Source organism: Somniosus microcephalus, chromosome 3 (assembly GCF_052327205.1).
Source record: "Somniosus microcephalus isolate GS21.2 chromosome 3, FLI_Smic_1.0, whole genome shotgun sequence".
Lineage (NCBI taxonomy): Eukaryota > Metazoa > Chordata > Chondrichthyes > Squaliformes > Somniosidae > Somniosus > Somniosus microcephalus.
In genome coordinates this window covers 356,716,580-356,734,358 of record NC_140989.1, presented here as the reverse complement: position 1 = coordinate 356,734,358, position 17,779 = coordinate 356,716,580, and the positions used below count along the sequence as shown (strand labels likewise).

The window sequence follows — 17,779 nt, the reverse complement described above, 5'->3', positions numbered from 1 at the left end:
GGGATTTAATGAGCACTGAAATATTCTCAAACACGGTAAAATACCTTGTTTCTGATCAGCTACGAAAAATGCTGGGTTGGTAATATTGTGCACTTATATGGGCTCCTAGCAATGTCTGCACATTTGTTAGGGTGTGACTTTACAACTTGCAAAGATTTCCTAGACAACAGTCCCACTTTAGCAAAGTCCAGCACACAACTGGAGTAGGTATTTTTCCCGCTTTACCCATCGCCCCTGTGCTCACTGACCGACATTGGCTCCTGGTTCAGCAACGCCTTGAATTTAAAATTCACATCCTTGTCTTCAAATCCCTTCATGGCCTCGCTCCCTCTCCCTATCTCTGTAACCTCCTCCAGCCCTCCAACTCTCTGAGATCTCTGTGCTCGTCCAATTCTGGCCTCTTGCGCATCCCCAATTCCCTTTGCCCCACCATTGGCGGCCGTGCCGTCAGCGGTCTAGGCCCCAACCTCTGGAATTGCCTCCTTAAACCTCTTTGCCTCTCCATCTCTCTCCTCCTTTAAGATGCTCCTTAAAACCTTCTTCTTTGATCAAGCTTTTTCTTAATATCTCCTTATGAGTTTGGTGTCAAATTTTGTTTGATAACGCTCCTGTGAAGCACCTTGGGGCATTTTACTATGTTAAAGGCGCTATATAAATAGTGCAAGGCCGCAAGTTGTTGTTGTTGTACGGTGCCTTTAATTTACAGGAATACCACACAAGTGGTGCTGTTAAACAGCCTCTGACGATGGCGCTGGTTGCGACATTGCGGTAAGATCTAGGTTCGCTCCTGGAGCTAAATTTCAGTCGGGCCACTACAATTGGCTTCAGTGTCCTCGGTGGAGGAAGGGGATGGGGGGGAACCAACCCCAACTTTACTGCTCCCGATGGCTGTCCAGTCCCCACCCCACCCCAGTAGAAGTGCATGTGAATGGACGTCGGGTGTGGACAGGACCAGGCTCAGCTGTGCTGGCCCCCCACCATAGGCCGGGGCAGGGAGACAAGGTGGACACGTCCTCCGCACATCGTTAATGTGTGCTACAAATTCTAAAATTGCCCCCACCTCCGACACCTCTGCCCCCTACAGTCAGATAACCTGTTGAATTTAGGCAGGAGGGTGTATGAGGGGTGGTGGCGGGGGGGTGGGGGTGTTGTGGAGTACAAGAGGGCATCTGCCAGATGTAGGACCCTGCTCCAAGATAGTCAGCACCTTCCGGACAAGAGGGGAGAAAATTGGGGAAACAGATATTTGCTCGTGAGAAGGTTGAAGGGTTGTAAAGTTCAAAATGTCTTCAAGTGTTGTTTAATGGAGGAGTGACTGCGGCTATCACAGAATGCTTGTCGCCATCCCAACGCCTTTTGAAATGTAATTTACAGACTGGCATAAGTTTGCAGGGTCCAACATTTTTCAGTGTTGCATTGCAAAGGAATCTGAATTGCATCTTGGACACTTAACCTTATCTTGGCTATTTCAATACCATGCATACCACAGTCTAAAGGCATCTGTCGGACATGTGAGGAGAGAGAGAGAGAGAGACAGACCCAGAGATAGAAAGAGCAAGACATACATACAGACAGACCGAGAGAGAGACACAGACAGACAGACACAGAGATAGAGACAGAGAGAGAGAGAGAGACAAAGACAGACAGAGAGGGACAGAGAGAGAGAGATAGAAAGAGAGACAGAGACACACGGAGAGGGACACAGAGAGAGAGGCAGAGACAGAGCAGTTCAGTCCCGTAGCTAGAAATAGAAATTTGGTCGGGCTCCAATTCATGGTGGCTGGGCAATGACCAAGGTTCTGACATGTAGCAAATTACTTCTATTATATTGTACAAAGGTTGTCGCTTTGTTTTAAATGCGGCTCCCTCCCAATCAGCCCAGCGTATACAGTGTTGAAATGCTGAAACGCAGAACGCAGTACATTTAGAGGTTGACCCCACCTTATCTGTCTCTTACCATTATTCCAGTCGCCTTTGCTGGTGGCCGATCTCCCTCGGAGTGTGTGTTCACTGGACCTTTGCTGCCTTCATACAGGCTCAGAATCGGGTGGGCCTAATTTCTTTTTTATTTGCTCTCGGGATGTGGGCGTCGTTGGCAAGGCTGGCATTTATTGCCCATCCCGGGTGGCCCCGAGAAGGTGGCGGTGGGCCTTTTTGAACCGCTGATGGTGGTTTGATACAACTGAGCAGCTCACTAGGCCACCTCAGACATCGGTTCAGAGTCAACCACGGCAGTGTGGGGACTGGAGTCACCCATAGGCCAGACCAGGTAATGACGGCAGGTTTCCTTCCCTGAAGGACAGTTGAGTTTTTATGACAATCCGACCGCTTCATAGTCACTTTAACTGACACCGGCTCTTTACTTCCAGATTTTTAAAAACAGAATTCAAATAGTCAAAGGACCATGGTGGGATTTGAACTCACGTAATCTCTGGATTACTAGTACAGTAACATAGCCACGCCCCTGGGCCGGCTGGATTGGATCGCTTTGTGCGGCCTGGCAATGCGAAGGAACGCCGAAGAGCGATAAGTAACGTCTCATTTCTCTTTAGGCGCGAAGCGAGGCTGAAGGCGTTTAATCTAAAACCAGGTCCGGTAAGAGCGAGAAGCAACCATGACCGACGTGGCACAGAAAACTGAGGTGAGTCTGGAGTGACCGCGTGTGAACTGATTTCTGCAGAGGTCTTGTTTTGCCTCTTTGTAAATAAAAAAATCCGCCGGGATTGAAGTTATACCGCAGCCTGTCAGTATTGAACAAGTTATCACGTGTGTGAAATTCCTCAATCTGCTAATTTAATAAAGGCGTTAACTCGTTCTAAGTCAATGGAATTTCATTAACGCTTTTGTTACTGATTTTGCACAGATCAATTTCAAGAGAGCCTGCCCTTTAATTCAACCTTAATTGCAACATTGCTTGGAAGAGTTCACAGGATGGATGACGGGGCGGTGGGGGGGGGGGGGGATGCCACACTGGTGCAATAGGGGGCGCCCCCTCTCCCCTAATGCTATGGCTGAGGAACATGTCTTTGGAGCAGTGTAGAGGGAGCTCTTCACTGCATCTATCCCGTATCTATACCCGGCCTGTGTGCGCCTGATGCTGAAGCTGGAGGTGTCCCATTCGCCAGCGCCAGCACCAGCCAATGCCCCTCATCTGACCAGCACAAAATTGACAAACGTAGACCCCAAAAAGACGGATAAAATTCTGGTACCAAATAGAGTTGTGTGGATATAAGAACATAAGAACATGAGAAATAGGAGCAGGAGTAGGCCAATCGGCCCCTCGAGCCTGCTCCACCATTCAATAAGATCATGGCTGATCTGAACCTAACCTCAAATCTACTATCACTCTCCATCCACCTGAACCCATGTGATCTCCCGGGAGAGGCGAAAAACCAGATAAAAAACCCATTGGCCAATTTGGGAGAAAAAATCTGGGAAATTCCTCTCCGACCCATCTAGGCAATTGAAACTCATCCAGGAGATCACTCTGTCCCTATATTTTCTACGGTACTTACCTTCTGTAAAAGGTGATCTCCACCCCAGCCAGGAACAGGAATAGAACCATCTCCTGAAATCTAACACATAATTAGAACACAAGAAGTAGAAGCAAAACCAGGCTACACGGCCCCTGGGCCCACTCCACTACCCACAGGGCCATGACCGTTCCGAACCTAGACTCATGTCCAATTTCCTGCCCGCTCCCCGTAACCCCTAATTCCCTTTACTTCTAAGAAACTGTCTATTTCTGTTTTAAATTTATTTAATGATGTAGCTTCCACAGCTTTGTGGGGCAGCAAATTCCACAGACCTACTACCCTCTGAGTGAAGAAGTTTCTCCTCATCTCAGTTTTGAAAGAGCAGCCCCTTATTCTAAGATTATGCCCCCTAGTTCTAGTTTTACCCATCATTGGGAACATCCTCACCGCATCCACCCGATCAAGCCCCTTCACAATCTTATATGTTTCAATAAGATCGCCTCTTATTCTTCTGAACTCCAATGAGTAGAGTCCCAGTCTACTCAACCTCTCCCCTCATCCCCGGGATTAACCGAGTGAACCTTCTTTGTACTGACTCGAGAGCAAGTATGTCTTTTCTTAAGTATGGACACCAAAACTGTATGCACTATTCCAGGTGCGGTCTCACCAATACCTTGTACAACTGCAACAATACCTCCCTGTTTTTATATTCTATCCCCCTAGCAATAAAAGCCAACATTCCATTGGCCTTCTTGATCACTTGCTGCACCTGCATACTAACTTTTTGAGTTTCGTGCACCAGGACCCCCAGATCCCTTTGTACTTCAGTACTTTCCAGTTTCTTGCCATTAAGATAATAACTTGCTCTATGATTTTTTTCCTGCCAAAGTGCATAACCTCACACTTTCCAGTATTGTATTCCATCTGCCAAATCTCTGCCCACTTACTTAGCCTGTCTGTGTCCCTTTGCAGGTTTTTTATGTCCTCCTCACTCAGTACTTTCCTTCCCATCTTTGTATCATCTGCAAACTTGGATATGTTACACTTGGTCCCCTCCTCCAAATCGTTAATATAGATTGTAAAGAGTTGGGGACCCAGCACTGACCCCTGCGGAACACCACTAGTTACTGATTGCCAGTCTGAGAGCGAACCATTTATCCCAACTCTCTGCTTTCTGTTAGATAGCCAATCCTCCACCCATGCCAGAATATTACCCCCAATCCTGTGATTTTTTTATCTTGAGCAATAATCTTTTGTGTGGCACCTTGTCAAATGCCTTTTGGAAGTCTAAATACACTACGTCCACTGTTCCCCTTTATCCACCCTGTATGTTACTTCCTCAAAGAACTCAAGCAAATTTGTCAAACATGACTTCCCCTTCATAAAACCATGCTGACTTTGTCCTATTAAATTATGTTTATCCAAATGTCCCGTTACTGTCTCCTTAATAATGGACTCTAAAATTTTACCAACCACAGATGTTAGGCTAACAGGTCTATATATAAATATAAATAATACAACGGAGCCTGTTGAAATAAATTCCACTCACTAATCCTTAAATTGTGCAGCACTTTATTGACAAGTGCCAGTCTCACTAGCTGAAATTCTGTAATGCCTTATTCTGTACGCAAAACTACTTTCTAATCCTAGCCTGCTTACTTGCTGTGCTGAAGCCCCTTTTGGTATGTGCAGTGAAAGGATGTCTCTCGAGGTAATTTGTGGGTTACTGAGGACTGAGTGATATGGGGAAGGAGAGGCTGAAGAACCATCTCGGTACCATCCAGACCAACTCCAAGAACACCCAACCTAAAATCCATTTATTAAGAATCAAATTGACTGTCTGGGACACCTGAAACTGATCGGCTCATTTTTTGGGGCAATTTATTAAAAAAAAAATTTTTAAACGTAGCAGGAGTTTAAGAAAGTTCAAAGAATGTATCTTTTAAATTCCTGATTTAAAAAATGTTGGCCCAGAAATTCGGGTCGGGTGCTTCCCGTGGGTGCAAGCCTCCGACCTGCACTTACCCAGCGCGCCGGCCGTTGAGCTGTGGGCCCCCGTGGGATTCCGATCCTGGGCCTGCTCCAACTGCCGGCGCGCAGTGCTTGCGTATCCCAGGGGTGCAGTTAGTTCGATGCGTCCCCTGGGATCACGTGGGCCATGGAGAGCCAATGGTAGCAGGGAATGCTCCATTCATAAGTTTGACAGGAAGACCTATCAAACCTATAAATACTATAAGCCCCAAAACATCACTAAATCTTCAAATAAATTTTTTAAAAATCACATTTTTAAAATAACTATAAATTACATGAAATAACTATTTTAAACAATAATTTAAATTTTTGAAAAAATTAATTACATTTTCTAACGGGGCTAAAAATAAACTTACCTTTCTTTAAAGTATTTAAAAATAATAAACCTGTGGAAAAAATGTTTTAATTTTAATTAATTCACCACTTACCTTGTTAAAAGCAGGCCTTGCGCCTGCTTTTTAAAAGTGTAACTGCTGGAGACTTACCCTCCCGGGAAAACCTGGAGAAAAACCGTAAGTTCGATACGCACACGCTGCCTCTCCGGCGCACGCGTTCCACCTCTGAACCTCTTCTTTCAGGGGGAACGGAAGTGCCGGTTTCCCGCGCATGCGCAGTGCATGCAGGAAACCGGCACTTCCATTGGGCTTACGGGTGAGTATCCCGTGCGTACTCACCCGTGGAGACCCAAATTTCTGGGCCGTTAATTCATTCTGGGGATGTGGGCGTCGCTGGCAAGCCTGGCATTTATTGCCCATCCCCAGTTGCCCTGAGGTTTGATACAACTGAGAGTGGCTTGCTGGGCCACTTCAGAGTGCAGTTAAGAGTCAACCATGTTGGTGTGGGACTGGAGTCACATATAGGCCAGACCAGGGTATGGAGGGCACGCGTCCTTCCCTTGTAATCTTGGTAGTGCCTATTTAAAAAAAAAAAATAAACTAGTTGATACCCCGGGACATTGCACACAGGGAGGGTAATTTTGAATCTGGGCAGTAGTGTAAAATGGTCGCTATTGAATTATCCGCACATTATACATCTCTCCCGATTATCATTTTGGAAATGAACATTGGGAGAGACGGAGAGACGTGTAACGAGCGGCTGATTCGATATCGCTCGTTTTACATTCTCGCCCCAAATCAAAATTATACCCAGCGAGTCAAGACCAAGTGTAGTCTTCAGGTGAAATGGAATTAGAGGGTCCAAGGATAACTGGATCAGGCCCCGCCGACATAATTCAATCCCTATTTTAAAGCCATACGTTCTGTCCTGATTTTTATATAATACTTTGATTTTATACAAAAACTGGCGCCAGTTTTGGAAGCAGAGCAGTAGAGTTGTTTGGGAGTGTTGGCGTTTCACTGCGGCACGGGCTGAGGAGCTGGCTGCTTATAGTGACACCACAAGTCCCGGCCAGAATGGTGATGATTGGGTAATTCTCCTGACAATCATGCCTGGAGACCGCACTGCTGTAAGTGACTGGGATTAGAACATAAGAAATAGGAGCAGGAATAGGCAGCTTGTCCCCTCGCGCCTGCTCCACCATTCAATAAGATCATGGCTGATCTTGGGCTCAAAGCCACTTCCCCGCCCGCTCCCCATAACCCTTCACTCCCTTATCTTGCAAAAATTTGTCTATCTCCACCTTAAATGTATTTAATGACCCAGCCTCCATAGCTCTCTGTGGCAGAGAATTCCACAGATTTACGACCCTCAGAGAAGAAATTCCTCCTCATCTCAGTTGTAAAAGGGTGACCCTTTATTCTAAATCTGTGCCCCCGAGTTCTAGATTTCCCCACGAGGGGAAACATCCTCTCTGCATCTACCCTGTCGAGCCCTCTCAGTATCTTATATGTTTCAATAAGATCACCTCTCATTCTTCTAAATTCCAATGAGTATAGGCCCATAAGTCAACCCCCTCATCTCTAGAATTAACCTAGTGAATCATCTCTGAACTGCCTCCAATGCAAGTATATCCTTCTTTAAATAAGGAGACCAAAACTGTACGCAGTACTCAAGGTGTGGTCTCACCAATACCCTGTACAGTTGTAGCAGGACTTCCCTGTTTTTGTACTCCAACCCCTTTGAAATGGGGAATTAATAATGGGGAACGGGGAAATGGCAGAGACTCTGAACCCCATTTGCCTTTTTGATTACTTGCTGTACCTGCATGCTAACTTTTTGTGTTTCATGCACAAGGACCCCCAGGTCCCTCTGAACTGTAGCATTTTGTAATCTCTCTCCATTTAAATAATAATTTGCTTTTTTATTTTTCCTGCCAATGTGTATAACCTCGCACTTTCCCACATTATACTCCATCTGCCAAAGGTTTGCCCACTCACTTAGCCTGTCTATATCCTTTTGCAGGTTCTTTGAGTCCTCTGCACAACTTGCTTTCCCACCCATCTTTGTATCATCCGCAAACTTGGCTACATTACACTTGGTCCCTTCATCCAGGTCATTAATGTAGATTGTAAATAGTTGTGGTTCCAGCACTGATCCCTGTGGCACCCCACTAGTTACTGTTTGCCAACCGGAAAATGACCCATTTATCCCGACTCTCTGCTTTCTGTTAGTTAGCCAATTCTCTATCCATGCTAATATATTACCCCCAATTCCGTGAGCTCTTACCTTATGCAGTAACCTTTTATGTGGCACCTTATCGAATGCCTTCTGGAAATCCAAATACACCACATCCACTGGTTCAACTTTGTCCACCCTGCTCGTTACCTCCTCAAAGAACTCCAGCAAGTTTGGTAAACATGATTTCCCTTTCATAAAACCATGCTGACTCTGCTTGACTGCATTATGATTTTCCAAATGCCCTGCTACTTCTTCATTAATGAAGGACTCCAGCATTTTCCCAACGACAGATGTTAGGCTAACTGGTCTATAGTTTCCTGCTTTCTGTCTCCCTCCTTTCCTAAATAGGGGTGTTACATTTGCGGTTTTCCAATCCGCTGGGATCTCTCCAGAGTCCAGGGAATTTTGGTGTATTGCAACCAATGCATCCACTATCTCTGCAGCCACTTCTTTTAAGACCCTGGGATGCAGGCCATCTGGTCCAGGGGAATTATTATCTTTTTGTCCCATTATTTTACCAAGTACTATTTCCTTAGTGACAGTGATTGTCTTTAGTTCCCCACTCACTGTGGCCCCTTGATTATCCATTATTGGGATGTTGTAAGTGTCTTCTACCGTGAAGACAGATGCAAAATATTTGTTCAGAGTCTCTGCCATTTCCCCGTTCCCAATTATTAATTCCCCATTCTCACCCTCTAAGGGACCAACGTTTACTTTAGCTACCCTCTTCCTTTTTATATACCTGTAGAAGCTCTTACTATCTGTTTTAACGTTTCTTGCCAGTTTACTCTCAATTCATCTTCTCTCTCTTTATTATTTCTTTAGTCATCCTTTGCTGGTTTTTAAAAATTTCCCAATACTCTGGTCTCCCACCAATCTTGGCAACATTGTATGCCTTCGTTTTCAATTTGATACCATCCTTTACTTCCTTAGTTAGCCACGAATGGTGCTCCCTTCTCTTAAAATCTTTCTTTCTCACTGGAATATATTTTTGTTGAAAGTTATGAAATATCTCCTTAAATGTCCGCCACTGCATTTCAACTGTCTTACCCTTTAATTTATTTTTCCAGTCCACTTTAGTCAGTTCTGCCCTCATGCCATTATAATTGCCTTTGTTTAAGATCAGGACACTGGTTTGAGATACAACTTTCTCACCCTCTAACTGAATTTGAAATTCAACCATGCTATGATCAGTCTTTCCTAGAGGATCCTTTACTATGAGATCATTTATTAATTCTGTCTCGTTACATAGTACCTGATCCAAGATAGCCTGCTCCCTGGTTGGTTCCATTACATACTGTTCTAGGAAAACATCCCGGATGCACTCTATGAACTCCTCCTCAAGGCTACCATGGCCAATTTGATTTGTCCAATCAACATGGAGATTAAAATCACCCATGATTATTACCGTACCTTTTTTACAGGCCTCCATTATTTGTTGATTTATACTCTGTCCAACAGCATTGCTACTGTTCGGGGGCCTGTAGACTACGCCCACCAGAGACTTTTTCCCCTTATTATTTTTTATCTCCACCCAAACCGATTCTACATCTTGATCTTCTGAGCCAATATCACTTCTCACCACTGCACTGATCCCATCCTTTACCAACAAAGCCACCCCACCTCCCTTTCCTTTCTATCTATCCTTCCGAATTATCATATACCCTGGAATATTCAGTTCCCAGCCCTGATCACCTTGCAACCACGTCTCTGTAATGGCGATCAGATCATACCCATTTGTATCTATTTGTGCCGTCAACTCATCTTTCTTGTTACAAATGCTGCATGCATTCAGATATAAAGCTTTTAACTTTGTCTTTTTACTATTTTTCCTTGTTTTGGCCTTTTTTTCTGTTGCACTCTTATTTTTAAACATTCTGTCCCTTCCTGTCACATTCTGGTTATTATTTCCCCCATCTCTAGCCTGTTCTATTGCTTTCTCATTTCTCATTGACTTTTTAAATTCCCACTCACCTGGATCCTCCCCACGACTACTTTAGTTTAAAGCCCTCTCTACAACCCTAGTTATTCGATTCGCCAGGACTCTAGCCCCAGCATGGTTCAAGTGAAACCCGTCCAAACGGAACAGCTCCCTCTTATCCCAGTACTGGTGCCAGTACCCCACAAATCGAAACCCATTTCTCCCACACCAGTCTTTGAGCCACTCGTTCATTTCTCTGATCTTATTTACCCCATGCAAATTCGCTCGTGGCTCAGGTAGTAATCCAGAGATTATTACCTTTGTGGTTCTGCTTTTTAATTTAGCACCTAGCTGCTCATACTCTCTCAGCAGAACCTCTTTCTTTGTCCTACCTATGTCATTGGTGCCTACGTGGACCATGACAACTGGATCTGCCCCCTCCCACTCCAAGTTTCTCTCCAACACAGCCTTCGGGACTCACACTCTCGGCTGCAGAGAACAGTATCTATCCCCCTCACTATACTGTCCCCAATCACTACAATATTTCTTTTTGCTCCCCCCACTTGATTGGCTCCCTGTACCACGGTGCTGTGGTCAGTTTACTCATCCTCCCTGCAGTCCCTGACCTCGTCGACACAGGGAGCAAGAATCTCATACCTGTTAGACAATGCCAAGGGCTGAGGCTCCTCCACCACTACCTCCTGGATCCCAATACCTGTCTCGCTTGTAGCCACACCCTCCTGTCCCTGACCATGGGCCAAATTGGAAGTAACTACTCTAGTGGGTGTTGTTGTGTATGTACCTTTAAGAGAATAACTGGTCTCAGACTGCAGTACCGGCAGTGACCACCCCTGTATAAAAGGCGCTAGTGAGCCTCTTTTTTTAGTTTCATTATTGACTTCCACCAGTAAAGACTTACTTTGTTCACTCCTGCTGTCCGTGTCTCAATTATTCACGGACGTAACACTGGCGACGAGTAAGAAACAAACTTACCTGCAACTTGGCAGCACCTCAGACGACGTTATTGAAGGTCGAAGACAGAAGAAAGAAAAAAAAAAAAAAAAAATCCAAAGAAACTCGAGAAACGGGCGTCGACCGTGGGCAACCGCCCTCCAAATCGTCGGATTGGAAACTTGCAGGAGAGACTGTCCAGAGCCAGGCTGGGTTCCTCGGTTTGTGGTTTCCCAGCTAATCAGGCTGGTGGCAGGTAGTGCACTGATCCTTCCTGGGCTGCGGCGGGCTGAAGCTCGATCGGGTGGCTTTTCAACAGGGCCGGGCAGCGAGTCGGGAAGCAAAGAGAGAGAGAGAGGGTGGAGCACACAGGGCGCGGTCGGTGCTTCAGAGCCGGGCAGTGTTCGGACCTAAGAAGAGGGAGGGAAGTGTCCCAGAGGGTCCGCTCCATGATGGGAAAATAATAAAAGAAAAAAAATCAATATTAAACACGCAAGAAACCGTGGAAAGCAGCGCTAACAACAGCGGGGTAGAAGGCAAAGCGCGGGAGGCGCCATTTTGCTAAATCGGGGAAGAAGGCAAAGCGCGGGAGGTGCCATTTTAGATTTGCAAGATGCCGAAGACTGGCTGTATCACTGCTTTTGATAATACAATAGAGGACTGGACCACGTATGTGGAAAGAGTCGAGGTATATTTCGAGGCAAACAAAATAGTGGAGGGAAAAAGGCATCGATATTGCTAAACTTAATGGGCGCTAGAACGTACGGCCTATTGCGGGACCTGATTACTCCAGCCAAACCGAAGGCGAAGAGTTTTAACGAAATTGTTGCTGTCCTACAGGAACACTTAAACCCTGCACCGCTGTTGATAGCAGAAAGATTTAAATTCCACAGGAGAACTCAGCACAAAGATGAGAGCAATGCTGAGTATCTTACGGAACTACGCAAGCTATCAAAGCACTGCCAGTTCGGAGCAGGACTGGCAGATACCCTACGGGACAAATTTGTCTGTGGACTCCTGAGTGAAGGAACACAGAAGAAGTTACTCTCAGAGAAAGAGCTGACGCTAGATAAGGCTTTCAGCATGGCAGTATCGTATGAAGCAGCAGCCAGGGGAGCTGCAGAAATTCAACAAAAACCACAGGAATATGGCACCCACGAAATGACACGGGGATTTGCAAAATGTTATCGCTGCGGCAGAACTAACCATGACCAGAAGGACTGCTGGTCCAAAGACAAAATATGCAGGCAATGCGGGAAGATGGGACGCATTGCACGAGTTTGCAGGTCTGGGAAGAAGACCAGCGACAACAAAAAGGCTACTAAGGAACCGTACAAGAAAGTACAAAAGATGACGGACAGTAGTTCCGAAGACCAGATGAGCGATAGTGAATCCGGGAACAGGAGACTAAGCTGTCTCAAACTTCACAATGCAATCGCAAAAGAGGATCACCGAACCATTTGGGTCACCCTCACGATAGCAGGGTCCCAGCAGGGTCCCAAGTTAAACTGGAATTGGATACAGGATCAGTGCTAACCATCATGAATCGACGAGACTACGAGCGGCTATTTTCACACATACCCTTGAGAGAGACATCCATCGTCTTGACGACGTATACGGGGCAAAAAGTATACCCCAGAGGAAAAATAAGGGTGCCTGTCGAATACAACGGCAAGAAAATACGGAAATTGTATCTCTACATACTGCCAAATGGTGGACCACCATTATTGGGACGGGAATGGATCAGGAAGATAAACTTAGATTGGCACTCCATTCATGCAATGACGGTGGACGGTAAAAAAGATGAAGACGTCACTCCTGGACGATTGTCAACAATCTTAGCTAACGCCAAAGAGGTATTTCAACAAGAACTGGGCACGCTTAAAGGCGTAACCGCCTCGATAAAAATAGAAGAGAATGCAGTTCCCAAGTTTTTCAAAGCAAGACCGGTACCATATGCAATTCGCCCAGCCGTCGAGGCAGAGCTGGAGAATCTGGAGAAGGCGGGCGTGTTGTCTAAGGTCGACTGGAGCGAGTGGGCGACACCCATCGTTCCTGTCATGAAGAAAACGTTAAGCAATAAGTCCGGGGAGCCAAGGAAGATTCGCATCTGTGGGGATTTCAAGGCGACGGTGAACCCGGTCCTTCACACAGTACAATATCCTCTTCCAAGGATAGAAGACATATTCGCCTCACTGTCTGGAGGGAAGCGTTTTACAAAAATTGACCTAGCACAAGCATATTTGCAGATGGAGGTTGAGGAGTCCTCTAGGAAGTATCTCACGATAAACACTCACAAAGGTCTTTACCAGTACCATCGATTGGTATTCGGAGTAGCATCGGCTCCGGCGATATGGCAAAGAGCGATGGAACAAGTCCTGCAAGGGATTCCGGGGACTCCGTGTTACTTGGACGACATCCTTGTAACAGGTGAAGATGACAGTGAACACCTTAACAACCTAGAACAGGTGCTCACTAGTACGGGAACATGGACTGTGAGCCAACCGCCCCAAGTGCGAATTTTTTAAGAAACAGATATCGTATTGCGGCCATGTGATTGATGAAGAGGGGTTACATAAGTCCCCTGACAAAATTGAAGCGGTTGTTAAGGCCCCAGCGCCTGAAAATGTGTCGCAACTGAGGTCATTCCTCGGATTGGTGAATTACTATCATAAGTTTTTGCCGAATTTGTCGACAATTCTGCACCCACTGAACGCCCTGCTACGAACGGGGGTAGCATGGAAATGGAGCGATGATTGTAAGCGTGCTTTTCAGAAGAGTAAGGACTTAATCAGTTCAAGGGAAGTATTGGCTCACTACAACCCAGCACTGCCAATCAGGCTGGCGTGTGATGCGTCTCCCTACGGCATTGGGGCGGTACTGTCACATAAATTCCTTGATGGTTTAGAGAGGCCGATAGCTTTTGCGTCACGCTCGTTAACTTCTGCCGAGCGTAACTACGCCCAGATTGACAGAGAGGCCCTCAGCCTAGTGTGGGGGGTGAAGAAGTTCAACCACTACCTGCACGGTCAAAAATTTACTCTACGAACCGATCATCAACCTCTTGTCTCCATTTTCAACCCTCAGAAGGGCGTACCGATAATGACAGCACAACGGCTGCAGAGATGGTCCCTTTTCCTAGGGGCACACCAATATGACATCGAGTACAAAGGAACTAAACAGCATGGAAATGCTGATGGATTGTCACGTCTACCGTTGCCGACGGTGGAAGAAGAAGACCTTGCAGTGGATCCAATGGAGTTATTCCACTCGACCATAGTCGAATGTCTCCCTGTGACGAATGCAAACATAGAAAAGGAAACACGGAATGACCCGACACTATCACGGGTCTATGATTTAACGGTGAAGGGATGGCCAGCACATGGCGAACCACTGCTGCCAGCATTCTCGCCGAGAAGAGAACAGCTGTCAGTGTGCAGAGGAACCTTGATGTGTGGATCCAGAGTAGTAATTCCACCTAAGTTGACGGATAGAGTGCTCAATGAGCTTCATGAGGGTCATCTGGGTGGGGTAAAAATGAAGAGCTTAGCCAGAGCGTTTGTGTGGTGGCCGGGAATCGATAGAGAAATTGAAGAGATGACCAAGAGCTGTGCAGGATGCCAGAAGGTCCAAAACGCCCCACCACAAGCTCCTCTGCATCCATGGGAGTGGCCCTCATCTCCATGGCAAAGGGTGCACATTGATTTTGCTGGTCCCTTCATGGACTCGATGTTTTTAATTGCGGTGGATGCACATTCAAAGTGGCCAGAGGTAATAAAAAAGTCCTGAACCACCACGGAAAAAACTATCACAGTTTTACGAACCATATTCGCCAGGAATGGGCTGCCTGAACAGATTTGCTCTGACAATGGACCACAGTTTGTGTCTGAAGAGTTCCGGAGGTTCTTAAAGAACAATGGTGTTAAGCATTACACATCTGCCCCATATCATCCAGCCACTAATGGATTGGCCGAGAGGTTTGTCCAAACATTCAAGAAGGCTATCAAGGCAATGTGTAATGAAGATATACCCCTACAACACAAGGTGGACAACTTCTTGTTTGTCTACCGGAATGCGACACATGCGGTTACCAATCAAACTCCAGCCATGATGTTCTTCAATCGAAGACTACGATGCCGCTTGGATTTGGTTAAGCCAAACGTCCAAAGAGATGTGGAGAACAGGCAGTTTCAGAATATGAATGAAAGGCCGACCAGGAGTTTCAAGATAGGTCAACCAGTCTTGGGGACTACCGCACTGAGAAATGGCAGCCAGGAACGATTTGTACACGACAAGGACCTCTCATGTATACCGTGGACGTTGGGGAGAGCATTGTAAGACGCCATGCTGACCAGATTCTAGAGTCACTGGAAAACGTCAACTCCACACCACGATCTGATACACCTGGTAATGAAATCGACATTCCAATTGCAGCTACCACAGAACCGGTAATATTGGAAGCAGATGAACCAAACAACGACATTGATCCCGACTCAACATTGCCAGAAGAACCTGATACCCCAAAGAGGCGTTATCCAGACAGAATCAGGAAGCCTCCTCAAAGACTGAACTTATAATTGCTTAAACTTAACCAATGTATCTAGCAACAGTAATTGTGATTGTAATTAGTTATCATTTAGTTGTTAAATGAATGTTATGTACTGTTTATCTAAAAGGGGAGGAATTGTTGTGTATGTACCTTTAAGAGAATAACTGGTCTCAGACTGCAGTACCGGCAGTGACCACCCCTGTATAAAAGGCGCTAGTGAGCCTCTTTTTTTAGTTTCACTATTGACTTCCACCAGTAAAGACTTACTTTGTTCACTCCTGCTGTCCGTGTCTCAATTATTCACAGACGTAACAGGTGTGACTGTCTCCTGGAACATAGTGTCCAGGTAACGCACCCCCTCCCTAATGTGTCACAGTGCCTGAAGCTCGGACTCCAGCTCATCAACTCTGAGCCGAAGTTCCTCGAGCAGCCAACATTTGCTGCAGATGTGGTCGTCCTGGACCTCAATGGTGTCCACCAGCTCCCACATGCAACAACAACAACAGCAACACCAGAAAATGCTGGAAATACTCAGCAGGCCAGGCAGCATCCGTGGAGAGAGAAACAGTGTTAACGTTTCAGGTCTGGGACCCTTCATCAGAACTGGAAAAAGCTGGAGATGTAACATATTAAGCAGGTACAGAGACGGCGGGGGTGGGGGGCGAGTTTAGGAGGGGAGGAAGGAATAGAAAGAGCACCCTGTACTTTTGTAGGAGGCAGGAAAGATAAAATGTTGCAAATGGGAATGGCAAAAATCATACTGCATGAAAAATGGGGGCAGGGATAATTATCTGAAATTGTTGAACTCTATGTTGAGTCCGGCCGGCTGCAAAGTGCCCAATCGAAAGATGAGGTGCTGTTCCTCGAGCTTACGTTGAGCTTCATTGGAATAATGCAATAGGCCGAGGACAGAGAGATCAGAGTGGGAGTGAAGCGGTGAATTAAAGTGACAGGCGACCGGAAGCTCAGGGTCACCCTTACGGACTGAACGGAGGTGTTCCGCAAAGCGGTCGCCCAATCTGCGTTTGGTCTCCCCAATGTAGAGGAGACCACATCGTGAGCAGTGAATACAGTATACTAGATTGCAAGAAGTACAAGTAAATCGCTGTTTCACCTGGAAGGGGTGTTTGGGGCCCTGGACAGTGGGAAGGGAGGAGGTAAAAGGGCATGTGTTGCATCTCCTGCGCTTGCACGGGAAGGTGCCAGGTGAAGGAGAAGGGCTGTTGGGGGTGATTGAGGAGTGGACCAGGGCGTCGCGGAGGGAGCGGTCCCTTCGGAATGCTGAAAGGGGAGATGTAACAGGGGAGGGGAAGATGTGTTTGGTGGTGGGATCACGTTGGAGGTGGCGGAAATGGCGGAGGATGATCCGTTGAATGTGGAGGCTGGTGGGGTGAAAGGTGAGGACAAGGGGAACCCTATTGTGGTTCTGGGAGGGAGGGGAAGGGGTGAGAGCAGAAGTGCGGGAAATAGAACGGACACGGTCAAGGGCCGTGTCAACCACGGTAGAGGGGAATCCTCGGTTGAGGAAAAAGGAAGACATGTCGGAAGCACGAGTATGGAAGGCGGCATTGTCAGAACAGCCCTTCTCCTTCACCTGGCACCTTCCCGTGAAAGCGCAGGAGATACAACACATGCCCTTTTACCTCCTCCCTTCCCACTGTCCAGGGCCCCAAACACCCCTTCCAGGTGAAACAGCGATTTACTTGTACTTCTTGCAATCTAGTATACTGTATTTGCTGCTCACGATGTGGTCTCCTCTACATTGGGGAGACCAAACGCAGATTGGGCGACCGCTTTGTGGAACACCTCCGTTCAGTCCGTAAAGGTGACCCTGAGCTTCCGGTCGCCTGTCACTTTAATTCACCGCTTCACTCCCACTCTGATCTCTCTGTCCTCGGGCTATTGCATTGTTCCAATGAAGCTCAACGTAAGCTCGAGGAACAGCACCTCATCTTTCGATTGGGCACTTCGCAGCCTGCCGGACTCAACAGTGAGTTCAACAATTTCAGATAATTATCCCTGCCCCCATTTTTCATGCAGTATGATTTTTGCCATTCCCATTTGCAACATTTTATCTTTCCTGCCTCTTACAAAAGTACAGGATGTTCTTTCTATTCCTTCCGCCCCTCCTAACCGTGCCCCCCCCCTGTCTCTGTACCTGCTTAATATCTGTTACATCTCCAGCTTTTTCCAGTTCTGATGAAGGGTCCCAGACCTGAAACGTTAACTCTTTCTCTCTCCACGGATGCTGCCTGACCTGCTAAGTATTTCCAG

At 46.5% G+C, this 17,779-nt stretch overlaps 1 protein-coding gene across 9 annotated transcripts in view; it reads left to right on the top strand.

Moving 5' to 3' along the window:
- The window catches only part of nexn (nexilin (F actin binding protein)), a 110,191-nt gene that overhangs the window by 17,353 nt on the left and 75,059 nt on the right, over nt 1-17,779 (top strand). For 8 of the 9 annotated variants that reach the window (XM_085983484.1, XM_085983480.1, XM_085983479.1 and 5 more), the window contains exon 2: nt 2,553-2,641. In XM_085983484.1, coding sequence (XP_085839610.1) covers nt 2,615-2,641 — 27 coding nt within the window. In that variant the 5' untranslated portion in view covers nt 2,553-2,614. Of the gene's footprint in view, nt 1-2,247; nt 2,270-2,552; nt 2,642-17,779 lie in introns of those variants that run through there. The other variant, XM_085983477.1, reaches the window with a different exon arrangement.